Source organism: Strix uralensis, chromosome 26 (assembly GCF_047716275.1).
Source record: "Strix uralensis isolate ZFMK-TIS-50842 chromosome 26, bStrUra1, whole genome shotgun sequence".
Classification (NCBI taxonomy): Eukaryota; Metazoa; Chordata; class Aves; order Strigiformes; family Strigidae; genus Strix; species Strix uralensis.
In genome coordinates, this window is record NC_133997.1 from 8,285,370 (window position 1) to 8,295,878 (window position 10,509).

At 51.1% G+C, this 10,509-nt stretch overlaps 1 protein-coding gene across 1 annotated transcript; it reads right to left on the reverse strand.

Moving 5' to 3' along the window:
* Nucleotides 1–3,884: 3,884 nt before the first annotated feature.
* Nucleotides 3,885–7,096, reverse strand: LOC141935095 (ubiquitin carboxyl-terminal hydrolase 42-like). The gene is made up of 10 exons (XM_074851048.1): nt 7,036–7,096; nt 6,723–6,923; nt 6,155–6,265; nt 5,985–6,078; nt 5,775–5,842; nt 5,543–5,613; nt 4,923–5,005; nt 4,563–4,674; nt 4,088–4,228; nt 3,885–3,908 (listed from the first exon to the last, which is right to left on the reverse strand). Exons 1-10 carry the CDS (start codon nt 7,094–7,096, stop codon nt 3,885–3,887), a joined length of 966 nt encoding a protein of 321 aa, XP_074707149.1.
* Between the last annotated feature and the right edge of the window lie 3,413 nt (nt 7,097–10,509).

A 10,509-nucleotide genomic window follows, 5' to 3' on the forward strand; every position in this document is an offset into this window, starting at 1 on the left:
CTGCATTTCTGCAGCCTCTAGGGAGAAACACCAACTAGGGACCCTTGAAGTTCCTGAATAGTAACACTAAACCACAAAGGACCAACTTTCTTGCTTCGGCTGTAGTAACAGTAGGACAGCAGCACAGGTCTGGAACTGTAGAGTGACGGCTAACATAAGAGCAAGACAACGAAGAAATATTCAAAGTATAAGCTTTCGGGCATCCTTTCCAAAAAAATCTTAAGTAATTTTAACTTTGCTGCTTTATCGTTCAGCAATAATTGGCAAGCTTTCCAGTGATTTATTCCTACCACACTAAGATCCAGGTTCTGCTTTGGAAAGCATACAGAAATATGTGTCTTAAACCAAACCAAACCAAACCAAACCAAACCAAACCAAACCAAACCAAACCAAACCAAACCCCTACACTTTAGACCAAGACCTGAGTTAGCTTTAAGAACAAAGCTAATTGTGTCTCCAACACCAGAAGCACGGGAGGCTGCGGTGCTTTTACGGTGAGAGAGAGAGAGGACTTGTACAGAGAGCTGCAAGGCTTCCAGCTCCCTATGGCTACTCACAGCCCCAGTCAGGTTCAGTCAGAGCACGCAAGAAGGGAATGGTTTTGCTTTGTCTTGCATTTACTTGAATTAGTTGTAACTAACACTAAGTCTTCCGCCCTACTCCAGGATTTTCCCTTTTTTTTAATATATTTTTTGAGGCATCTCTGTTAGCTTATGGTAAGATGCTACTTAGAAATGGAATACAGGCATGCCGGGGAGCACAGGAAGCTAAAAGGATGTTAACCTTCCTTATGAACGTGTGATTTGTTTGCATGCACATGCTAGTAAGCAAAAAGAGCTCTTTCTGAGTAATTAAACCTCATCTGAATGAGATCAACTACTATAAACGTGGTTCATATTAATGCATTACATGAACTGCTAGGCTCCCTGGGCCTGTTAAACTAACTCAACTAACTCACCATGAGAGGCGTTCATGTCCAGAAAGGAATGCGAGCCAACCAGTGATAGAATTACAGGTGTCGGATTTAGACCTCGTGGCTTTAGACCTACGTATAAGAAGTGTTCAACTTAAAGTTGACTGTATACTATTCCTCCTGCTCCGAGGACTGAGGTCTCCTGGACAGAGACACAAGCATCTCAAAAGCCTTGGAAATGAAGCTGTTGATTGTTGATTACCCAGTACTGACCCCTGGACGATACCTCTAGTTACTGGCCTCCAACTACACTTGGTGCCACTGAGCAGCGCCCTCTGGGCCCGGCCGTTCAGACCGTTTCAGTCCCCCTTGCTGTTGGCTCATACAGCCCATTTCTGTTCCAGTGACGTGAACTCCCTATTGAGAAGGAAGAGACTGGAAGACGGGCACCTGCGAGCACACAGCTTTCAAAATCCCACAACATAAACCTCCCACGCTGGGCATTTCCACCAATTGCCCCCAAGCCCCCAGAGAAGAGAACACCCCGTAAATTACACATGCAAGGCCAACAAGTGTTTTTAATTCTGGCTTTGGCTCCCAAAGGAGCAAAGCAGTCCCAAAAGCAAAAAAAGGATTAAGCTTCTTCCTCGAGGGACCTCTGGGCAGGCGGGCCAGCCGGCAGAGCTGTCCGAGTCTCTGGAAGGTCTCCCTGAGTTCTTCCTGGCTAGAGGCAGCACTGGGAGGAGGGACAGGGTGGGCTGCTGGTGCCCTTTGTGCAGCTTGGTCTCTGCTGGGGGCAGTTTTGGTGCTTCCTGGATTTCTTCTCCTCGTCCTTCCCGGATTTCTCCTCCTCCTCCTCCTCCTCCTCCTCTGCGGCACTGCAGAGATCAGATGTTGTGCTCTGCCCTCACGCAGGGCCACGATCTGCCCCTGTCACCACCATACTGCCCCGAGTGGTTGATTCACCTGTGTCTCTGGGGCACTGAAACCCTCCCCCTCCTCCTGCTCCTCCTCCTCCTCCTTGCTGAGGGGTCATATTCTGTGATTTCCACAGAGCGGCTGTGGAGATCATAGCCCCGCTGTGGGGATCTGCTCCGCTCTCTCCCCCTCGGCAGGGTTGATGCGAAGGGTTGGTCCTGATGTGGAGGACTTGCTCTGCTCCTCCTCCTCCTGCTCCTCCTGCTCACAGAGTGGTGGTAGTCCTCGTACTTCACGAACCGTCTCCGGAGATCATAGCCCCGCCGTGGGGATCTGCTCCGCTCTGTCCCCCTCGGCAGGGTTGACGCAGAGGGTTGATCCTGACGTGGAGGACTTGCTCTGCTCCTCCTCCTCCTGCTCCTCCTGCTCACAGAGTGGTGGCAGTCCCCGTACTCCACGAACCGTCTCCGGAGATCATAGCCCCGCCGTGGGGATCTGCTCTGGGCCCTTTCCCTGGCACCATTCCTCTGGCAGTGGGAAGAAAGGCTGGATCCGTGCTCCTCTTTGCTGTTGTCTTCTCGCACGGTGTGCGGCACACGGTCAAATGGCTGACAGCAGCTTTCCTCCTGAAAGGACCAGAACTGTGGGCAACCCCCAGAAGCTGTGGGAGGGGACAGCTAAGGGCCTCCCAAAGGCTCTCTGGGAGGGCTGCAAAGGCAGAGGGACCACAGGTGGAGAAACGGGATAGGTCCAGGTGGGATGCTTTCAGATGGAGCAGCGTTGCAGCTCTGAAGAAAGCTGCACTGTGGCAGGGCAGAGAGAGCAATGCCAAGGTCCCAGAAAGAAATCCACTGTCCATCTGGTGCCCTGACCCACGTCCCCAGACTTACCTGAGTCTGACGAGGCAGACCCTGTGGTCCCACAGAAGCCGCCTGCATGCTGCCAGCCGCCCACTGGCTCAGGAAGGAACGGGCATAGGAGACTGCCCATGAGGAAGAAGCCCTTTCTCCAAGTTCCAAATCCAAGCGCCTCCTCTTGGGTTCAGTCATTGTCTTGGAGCTGTTTCTACAACAGAGAAAAGACGTAACCGCGATTACAAGTCAGGGTCCGCAGTATCGTGTCTGGACTTCAGTGTGTAAACGTACCTCTTCTGTAACTTCTGCTTTGTTCCTGATTCTATTTTAGTTTACACTTACTGGTACAGATCACATGGACAGAATTGCTTTATGCTCCCGTCACTTTTAAATACTAATGCCAACTAAAAATTTTAAAAAGACCACCCTGTATAGCTTCAGCCGTGGTCTTCTCACCAGGTCTGCCTCTGGTGGAACAAGACCCCGCCTTTACACCCCCTACAGCCTCCGTTTCGTAGAACCATGGAATGGCTTGGGCTGGAAGGGTCCTTAAAGATCATCTAGTTCCAACCCTCCTGCCACGGGCAGGGACACCTTCCACTAGACCAGGTTGCCCAAAGCCCCGTCCAACCGGGCCTTCAACACTTCCAGGGAGCGGGCAGCCCCAAGCTCTCTAGACAACCGCTTCCAGTGTCTCACGACCATCACAGTAAAGAATATCTTCCTTAGATCTGATCTAAATCTACCCTCTTGCAGTTTAAAATTGTTACCCCTCATCCTATCCCTACACCCCCTGACAAAGAGTCCCTCCCGTCTTTCCTGTAGGCCCCCTTTAAGCACGCTTCTCTACATGAGCCAGCTTCAGATAGCAGACAAGTAGCAGTTTACACCAGGGCAGCAACCTAAAGCCCACAAGGAGAGAGCAGGACTGATGGGGGGTAGTTCAGGTTTGACAGCGCTGAAGGACGCAGGAAGTAGTTGTCTCCCATGGCAGAAACACAGAAACAGAAAGAGGAGGAGAAGAAAAAAAGCAAAGCCAGGAAAAGGAGATGTATTCCGAACACATGTTAAGACTTGTTTTTACCTGACATAAAACAGTAAATAGGCTTGCTGACTGAGGACTGTGTCGATGTCACAACCACCCACAAAATCATCTTCCATCTCATACCACAGCCCATCGCTGGCCTGTAAAAAAGGCGTCAATATCTGGAGATGAACCGCGTCTTTTCTCAACAAAAACACAGGCAGAAAACGACAGAGCCAAGAGTCCATCAGAACAAATCCAATCCAGCCCCTAAGGAGACCTTCTCCCCCAAAACCTTGGCTGCCAGTAACACTGCCACGAACATTTGTCTTCCCCAGCACACATTCTTCCCTGGTTTGGAAGGAAGCTGCTCTTTACCTTTACGTAGCAGTAGTAGTGTCCTGTGTCACAGCTGTCACCGCCATGTACCAGGACAGCATATAAGGAGTAGAGGAGCGGTTCTCCGGCTGTCTCAGACATGTACGGGTGAAGATCCAAGTGCTCGGGATACTCCACAACCTACGGAGAGACCAGGAGGGCTCAGGCATGATCCTGAAATACTCCAGGAAATAACCTTCCAAGACCAGCGCCCAGAGGTGTGCAAACACATCTTTGGGGCTCATGAACACTTGCTGTTCCCTAAAGCAACATGTCATGGTCTGGGGGGCAGGAGACTGTTCTCGGCCAAAGCAGCTCTGTCGGAGCAGAGTACGTGCTTGTCTTCCCACGGGAACTCTCCTCTCCCCACAAGGAAACACGAAAAACTCCACATGAACCGCTTGTGAAAGAGCGCACTGCCTTGGCAATTCTCCTGCTCCAGGAACATAAAGTGGCATCCCAACTGCCTACACACCTTGCTGATCTTGCTGCCGGTGAAAAATTCAAATCTCTTCAGACACACCGTGAGAACCTTGGGCGCGCGGTGGACTGTAAACCTCTTGGAGGCGGTAACCATCTTGTCACACCTGGAAAGCAAGCAGAGAGCCACGTGCTGAGATGCGCCCTGTCTTGCCCCAAGAAGGCCAGACAAGCTTTCACGGCTCACACATCCTCACGCTATTTTAAGGCTGTTCAGTGCCATAAGGCCATATCAGAAAAAAGCTGCGTCTCATTACGGTGCATTAAACCTGTGTGAAAAGATGACTTATGAGAGATGACACGCAGCGCCTGCACGCACGATCTAGCGCCAATATGTCGCTAGTAGCCGTCTTACCTGCTGCATTTAAAGCAGTTTTCGCCGCCCAGCTTCTCCGGTTTCACAAAGTCCTGCAGAGCTGCGGGGACAGATGAGGCTGCCTGGAGGAGCGAGAAAGGAGAGCGCTGAGCTGCGGGAGATACCCTCGCCCAAACACTGACTAGGAGTGCACACAAAACCCCAGCTAGATGACGCTCAAGCAGTGTCCAGGAGGAGGCAGAAAGAGGGTGTTACGCTCGACATTCCCCTCATTTCCCAGGGATTGCCAGGGCTACCAAGAGCTCCATCTCTGCGCCACCGCTCCGTTGAGCTACCGATGGTGTGCAGGGTCATCAGTCACGAAAACAACACAACCCACCAGCCTAGGAGCCAGACGGGTGCTGAGGGAGGGCAAAGGGAAGAAGGAGGAGACTACATCAAGGGTGCAGGGAGGGAAGTGAGGGCTTGCTCAGCTTAAGGCCAGCACCTACAGGGAGACCACTGCCACGGCCTCCCCAGGAGGACACCGTCCATTCCACATCCCACCCACCACCAGGCTCTCTGGTGTTCGCAGGATACACTTCTAAGTCACCTCTGTTGATTCTGGAAAGCTACAAGGGCCTTGGGACATCTTGAAGGACAGCTGCAAAGCCTCTTACTTCTATATCCAAAGGAACATCCAGGAAGGCCTCGTAGGAATCGGAAACTGCGCTGCAGCTCAAGCACGTGACTGGAAGGCAAATGGAAATGCTCAGCGATAGGGGAAGGCAACTGACTGTGCCCGTTTACGTCCTTCAGAGCTACTACGCCAGTCACACCACCAGCTGTTTCTCACAGGCAGACAGAAGGACACAGACAATTCCAAGGAGAGCAATGGTTGTGGAAAAGTACCTCTGGATCTCAGAAAGCCCCCAAATATTTGATGGACAACGGTATCTGATTGCGAAGCAAAGTCCAAGCTGGAAATCAATGGTAAGGCAGAGAGTTAGCTCTTCCCAAGAGTTTTGCTCTGTCTGTAAGCTCGGGGCATAGGGCTTCCTTGATGGGAGTGCATCAAGGTGTCCAAAGGGCTCATTGAAAAGGTGATTTGTTTGTACTTACTTGCTCAGACAATCTCTCTGCATGGCATCGACAGTGCAGCGTAAGAATTCATGGGCATCTTCCTGCATGTCAGCCTCGAAATGTTCTCCTATTCCTACGAAAAAAGAAGTTAGTAGTTCTCTCCTACAAGAATGGAAGAAAAACCTGTAAAAGCACCTGAAATGGCTTACGTCTGAGAACCCTGATGATAGCCCAAGGCTCGATGGCAGTGCCTGAGGAATGCAGGACCGTGTGAACATGCTCTTCCATACTGCACATGACGCAGAAGCCTTGCCGACGACCTGAAGAGGGAGGGAGGGAGGGAGGGAAGGCAGGAGGGAGGGAAGGTTCTCAGGTTAGCAAAACACCCATAGCGAGCGATGGGAAACCTAATGGAGATCTTGACGTTGTAAGAACAGCCTCCACCCTCTTCTCCCAAGGTACCAATGTCCCAACAAACCCGGGAGACTTTAGTGCGTAGAAAACGTTCTTCAGAGGCATGCTGAACTGTCAAAACTTTTCTGTGCCACAAGCAAAGAGCGTTTAACTTGCAGGAGCGGGGACTAAGACCCAGGGCCAGGAAGAGGTGCCTTTCTGAAGGCACGAACAAGCAGCTTCGAGGCTCGAGTGTTCAAAGAACACCCAGTGCGGGGGTTGAGAAAGAAGGGCTGCTTTTTCTCCTAAATCCGATTCCAGATTCTGGGAATCCCTGGGAAGTGCCCCACAGATTTACAGGGAGATGTTCCTAAAAGCACTCACACGACTGGCTGTGCTCCCGAGAGAGCAGGTAGTTGGCCAGAGGGGGCGTGTACGTCAGGCACTGCAGGACGGAGTTGATGAAGCAGGTATTGCCCAGGTTGTAGAGTCCCGCTCCAGCTCTCTGCCGCTGCTGCCATTCCATGCAAATCGTCTCTGGGACAAAGGGACGTCTTTGTGGCAGAGCCATCTCCTCGGCAATGACTGCAGGGAAAGGACATTTGAAAAGAGATGACACGATATGGTTACATGAAAGCCTATTGATAAAGTCGAGTTCTTTACAGGAGCACCCAGTACAACCAGCTCTACATCCAACCCAGAAGCACCGCCAGAAGCTGCCATGGAAATATACGGGTCAAGAAACAGTTTTGGAACATCGCCTGTTCCCCTGCTGACTTTGCCAGAAGTCCAACAAGCCCACGCCCCGATTTCTGTGCCTTGGGCTACCTTCCTTTCCCTCCGGAGTCTGGAATTGGAGTCCCAGCTCAAGTGTTCCCTCTTCCTGATTGTAACATGGCGAAAACAAGCAAGTCTCTAGCCCAGAAGGTGACCCCACTGATGTCAGATCTTTCTACGAGCAATGACGCCTTTCAAAGGCTCGTACTAGCGGCACAGGAGTGATGAGACACATTTTCCTGTGTTTCATTGAAAACGCCTGGGTCAGTCTGGCTGCGATTAGGAGGCCCCAGAATTCACTCTAGCTTGTCAGCACATGAGCACTCAGGGGTGGAGCACCAGCCACGTCCGTGGCCAAACCTGCTGGGGAAGCCGTTACTCCCAGGAGTCGTGCCCCATTGCGGCCACCGCTCCTCTCAGGAACAGAGCGGGAAGCTTTGGATGGCAAAGGATGTCAGGGTGCTCTCCAGAAAGAGAAGATCAGCGCAAATCCCCGATCCCCCAGAAATGATGGCAGGTCATCCAAATGGTTAAAAACCCCCAAATGCAACGCACGCAACAGCATCCGCCGTCCAAAGTGTTTCAGTGGTGCTTGTAACTGCTGCAGAGCTGCAGGCTGATGGCCCTGCTGTCCCTGTCACAGGACTCCGGCTGACAGCAATTACAAAGGCCCTTTTACCCCCTAGCTACCTACGCTCACGATCTGTCCTGAAAGTCAAATCACAATTACCTTTGAGAGAGGGTGGAAGCCGAGAGAAATGGGAAGTCAACGAGAAATGGCTGGAAAAAAGGAGGCACGCAAGTACCAAAGGAAGGAGCCGAGTTCTCCCGAAGGCCAGCTCAGCCCAACTGGCCTTCCCTGGCCCGCTTTTTGGGTAAAAAGCCCCTGGCCAGGTGACATCACAATTGCTGGGTGGGTGCTGCATCACTGCCCCTTTGTGACACGGGACGCACTGCAGCCACGCAGCTGCCACAGCCCTGGCACCTCCTGTAGCCAGCAGCTGGCAGCCCCTGGGCTTCCCCACGCACCGGGGAGGTGCCTCTTCACAGCTTTGCCTGCCACATTCGGGTTGCTGAGGGGTTTTTTACCACTCTTTGAGGTACAGGACTGTGCCCGTGAGACTCGTGCAGCAAAGCACCTGATCTGTTACCGGTTCACCTCCAACGACTTTCATCTGCCCCCAAGATACAGCCACAGGCTGACTCTGAACGAGCGCTACCAAAGAAACACCTCCAGCACCTGTGCTGGGTCGACCTTGGCTGGCTGCCCGGCCCCCACCCAGCTGCCCGTTTGCGGGCGGCTTTTTAGCATCCTCACGTTTTCTCCTGCCTCCAGGGTTTGTTAGCTTTCTATCAGCCGCAGCTTTGCCAGATTCCCACTCAGGGTGGCTGGAGGCACTTTTGTTCCTGCCCCGCTCGGCTTAGGTAGCTTTGGGCTGTCCCCACGCGGGACATCTGCTATCACAACATCTCCATGAAATTTGTATACAACTCTAAGACAATACTGCCAAAGAATTGGGAAAAATAAAACCAAAACCCCCAAAACACACCAACCCTCCAAAAACCAGAACGGACAGTCCAGGTATTGACTCCCATTTCAAACAGAAGACTAAACAGAAAGTAACACAAAGCAAGTGGGAATGGGGACAGAAAACAGGAGGAAAAGGCCAGTCTCAGTGCTGGGGGGCTACATTTAAATTACACTGGATTCCTAAAACCTGATAGCTTGGGTAAACCGAAATTTCATCCAGGAAGGATCACAGCTGTGCTTGCCAGCGCTAAAACAATGGGCACGAGCCTCTGCATTTCTGCAGCCTCTAGGGAGAAACACCAACTAGGGACCCTTGAAGTTCCTGAATAGTAACACTAAACCACAAAGGACCAACTTTCTTGCTTCGGCTGTAGTAACAGTAGGACAGCAGCACAGGTCTGGAACTGTAGAGTGACGGCTAACATAAGAGCAAGACAACGAAGAAATATTCAAAGTATAAGCTTTCGGGCATCCTTTCCAAAAAAATCTTAAGTAATTTTAACTTTGCTGCTTTATCGTTCAGCAATAATTGGCAAGCTTTCCAGTGATTTATTCCTACCACACTAAGATCCAGGTTCTGCTTTGGAAAGCATACAGAAATATGTGTCTTTAAAACCAAACCAAACCAAACCAAACCAAACCCCTACACTTTAGACCAAGACCTGAGTTAGCTTTAAGAACAAAGCTAATTGTGTCTCCAACACCAGAAGCACGGGAGGCTGCGGTGCTTTTACGGTGAGAGAGAGAGAGGACTTGTACAGAGAGCTGCAAGGCTTCCAGCTCCCTATGGCTACTCACAGCCCCAGTCAGGTTCAGTCAGAGCACGCAAGAAGGGAATGGTTTTGCTTTGTCTTGCATTTACTTGAATTAGTTGTAACTAACACTAAGTCTTCCGCCCTACTCCAGGATTTTCCCTTTTTTTTAATATATTTTTTGAGGCATCTCTGTTAGCTTATGGTAAGATGCTACTTAGAAATGGAATACAGGCATGCCGGGGAGCACAGGAAGCTAAAAGGATGTTAACCTTCCTTATGAACGTGTGATTTGTTTGCATGCACATGCTAGTAAGCAAAAAGAGCTCTTTCTGAGTAATTAAACCTCATCTGAATGAGATCAACTACTATAAACGTGGTTCATATTAATGCATTACATGAACTGCTAGGCTCCCTGGGCCTGTTAAACTAACTCAACTAACTCACCATGAGAGGCGTTCATGTCCAGAAAGGAATGCGAGCCAACCAGTGATAGAATTACAGGTGTCGGATTTAGACCTCGTGGCTTTAGACCTACGTATAAGAAGTGTTCAACTTAAAGTTGACTGTATACTATTCCTCCTGCTCCGAGGACTGAGGTCTCCTGGACAGAGACACAAGCATCTCAAAAGCCTTGGAAATGAAGCTGTTGATTGTTGATTACCCAGTACTGACCCCTGGACGATACCTCTAGTTACTGGCCTCCAACTACACTTGGTGCCACTGAGCAGCGCCCTCTGGGCCCGGCCGTTCAGACCGTTTCAGTCCCCCTTGCTGTTGGCTCATACAGCCCATTTCTGTTCCAGTGACGTGAACTCCCTATTGAGAAGGAAGAGACTGGAAGACGGGCACCTGCGAGCACACAGCTTTCAAAATCCCACAACATAAACCTCCCACGCTGGGCATTTCCACCAATTGCCCCCAAGCCCCCAGAGAAGAGAACACCCCGTAAATTACACATGCAAGGCCAACAAGTGTTTTTAATTCTGGCTTTGGCTCCCAAAGGAGCAAAGCAGTCCCAAAAGCAAAAAAAGGATTAAGCTTCTTCCTCGAGGGACCTCTGGGCAGGCGGGCCAGCCGGCAGAGCTGTCCGAGTCTCTGGAAGGTCTCC

Coding starts and splice junctions, on each gene's coding strand:
- LOC141935095 (XM_074851048.1), bottom strand. CDS start 7,096: ATGTTCCAAAACTGTTTCTTGACCCGTATATTTCCATGGCAGCTTCTG. Junction 6,079..6,154: donor TATCATCAGGGTTCTCAGAC/GTAAGCCATTTC, acceptor CTTTTTTCGTAG/GAATAGGAGAACATTTCGAG. Junction 4,675..4,922: donor AACTGCTTTAAATGCAGCAG/GTAAGACGGCTA, acceptor CTTGCTTTCCAG/GTGTGACAAGATGGTTACCG.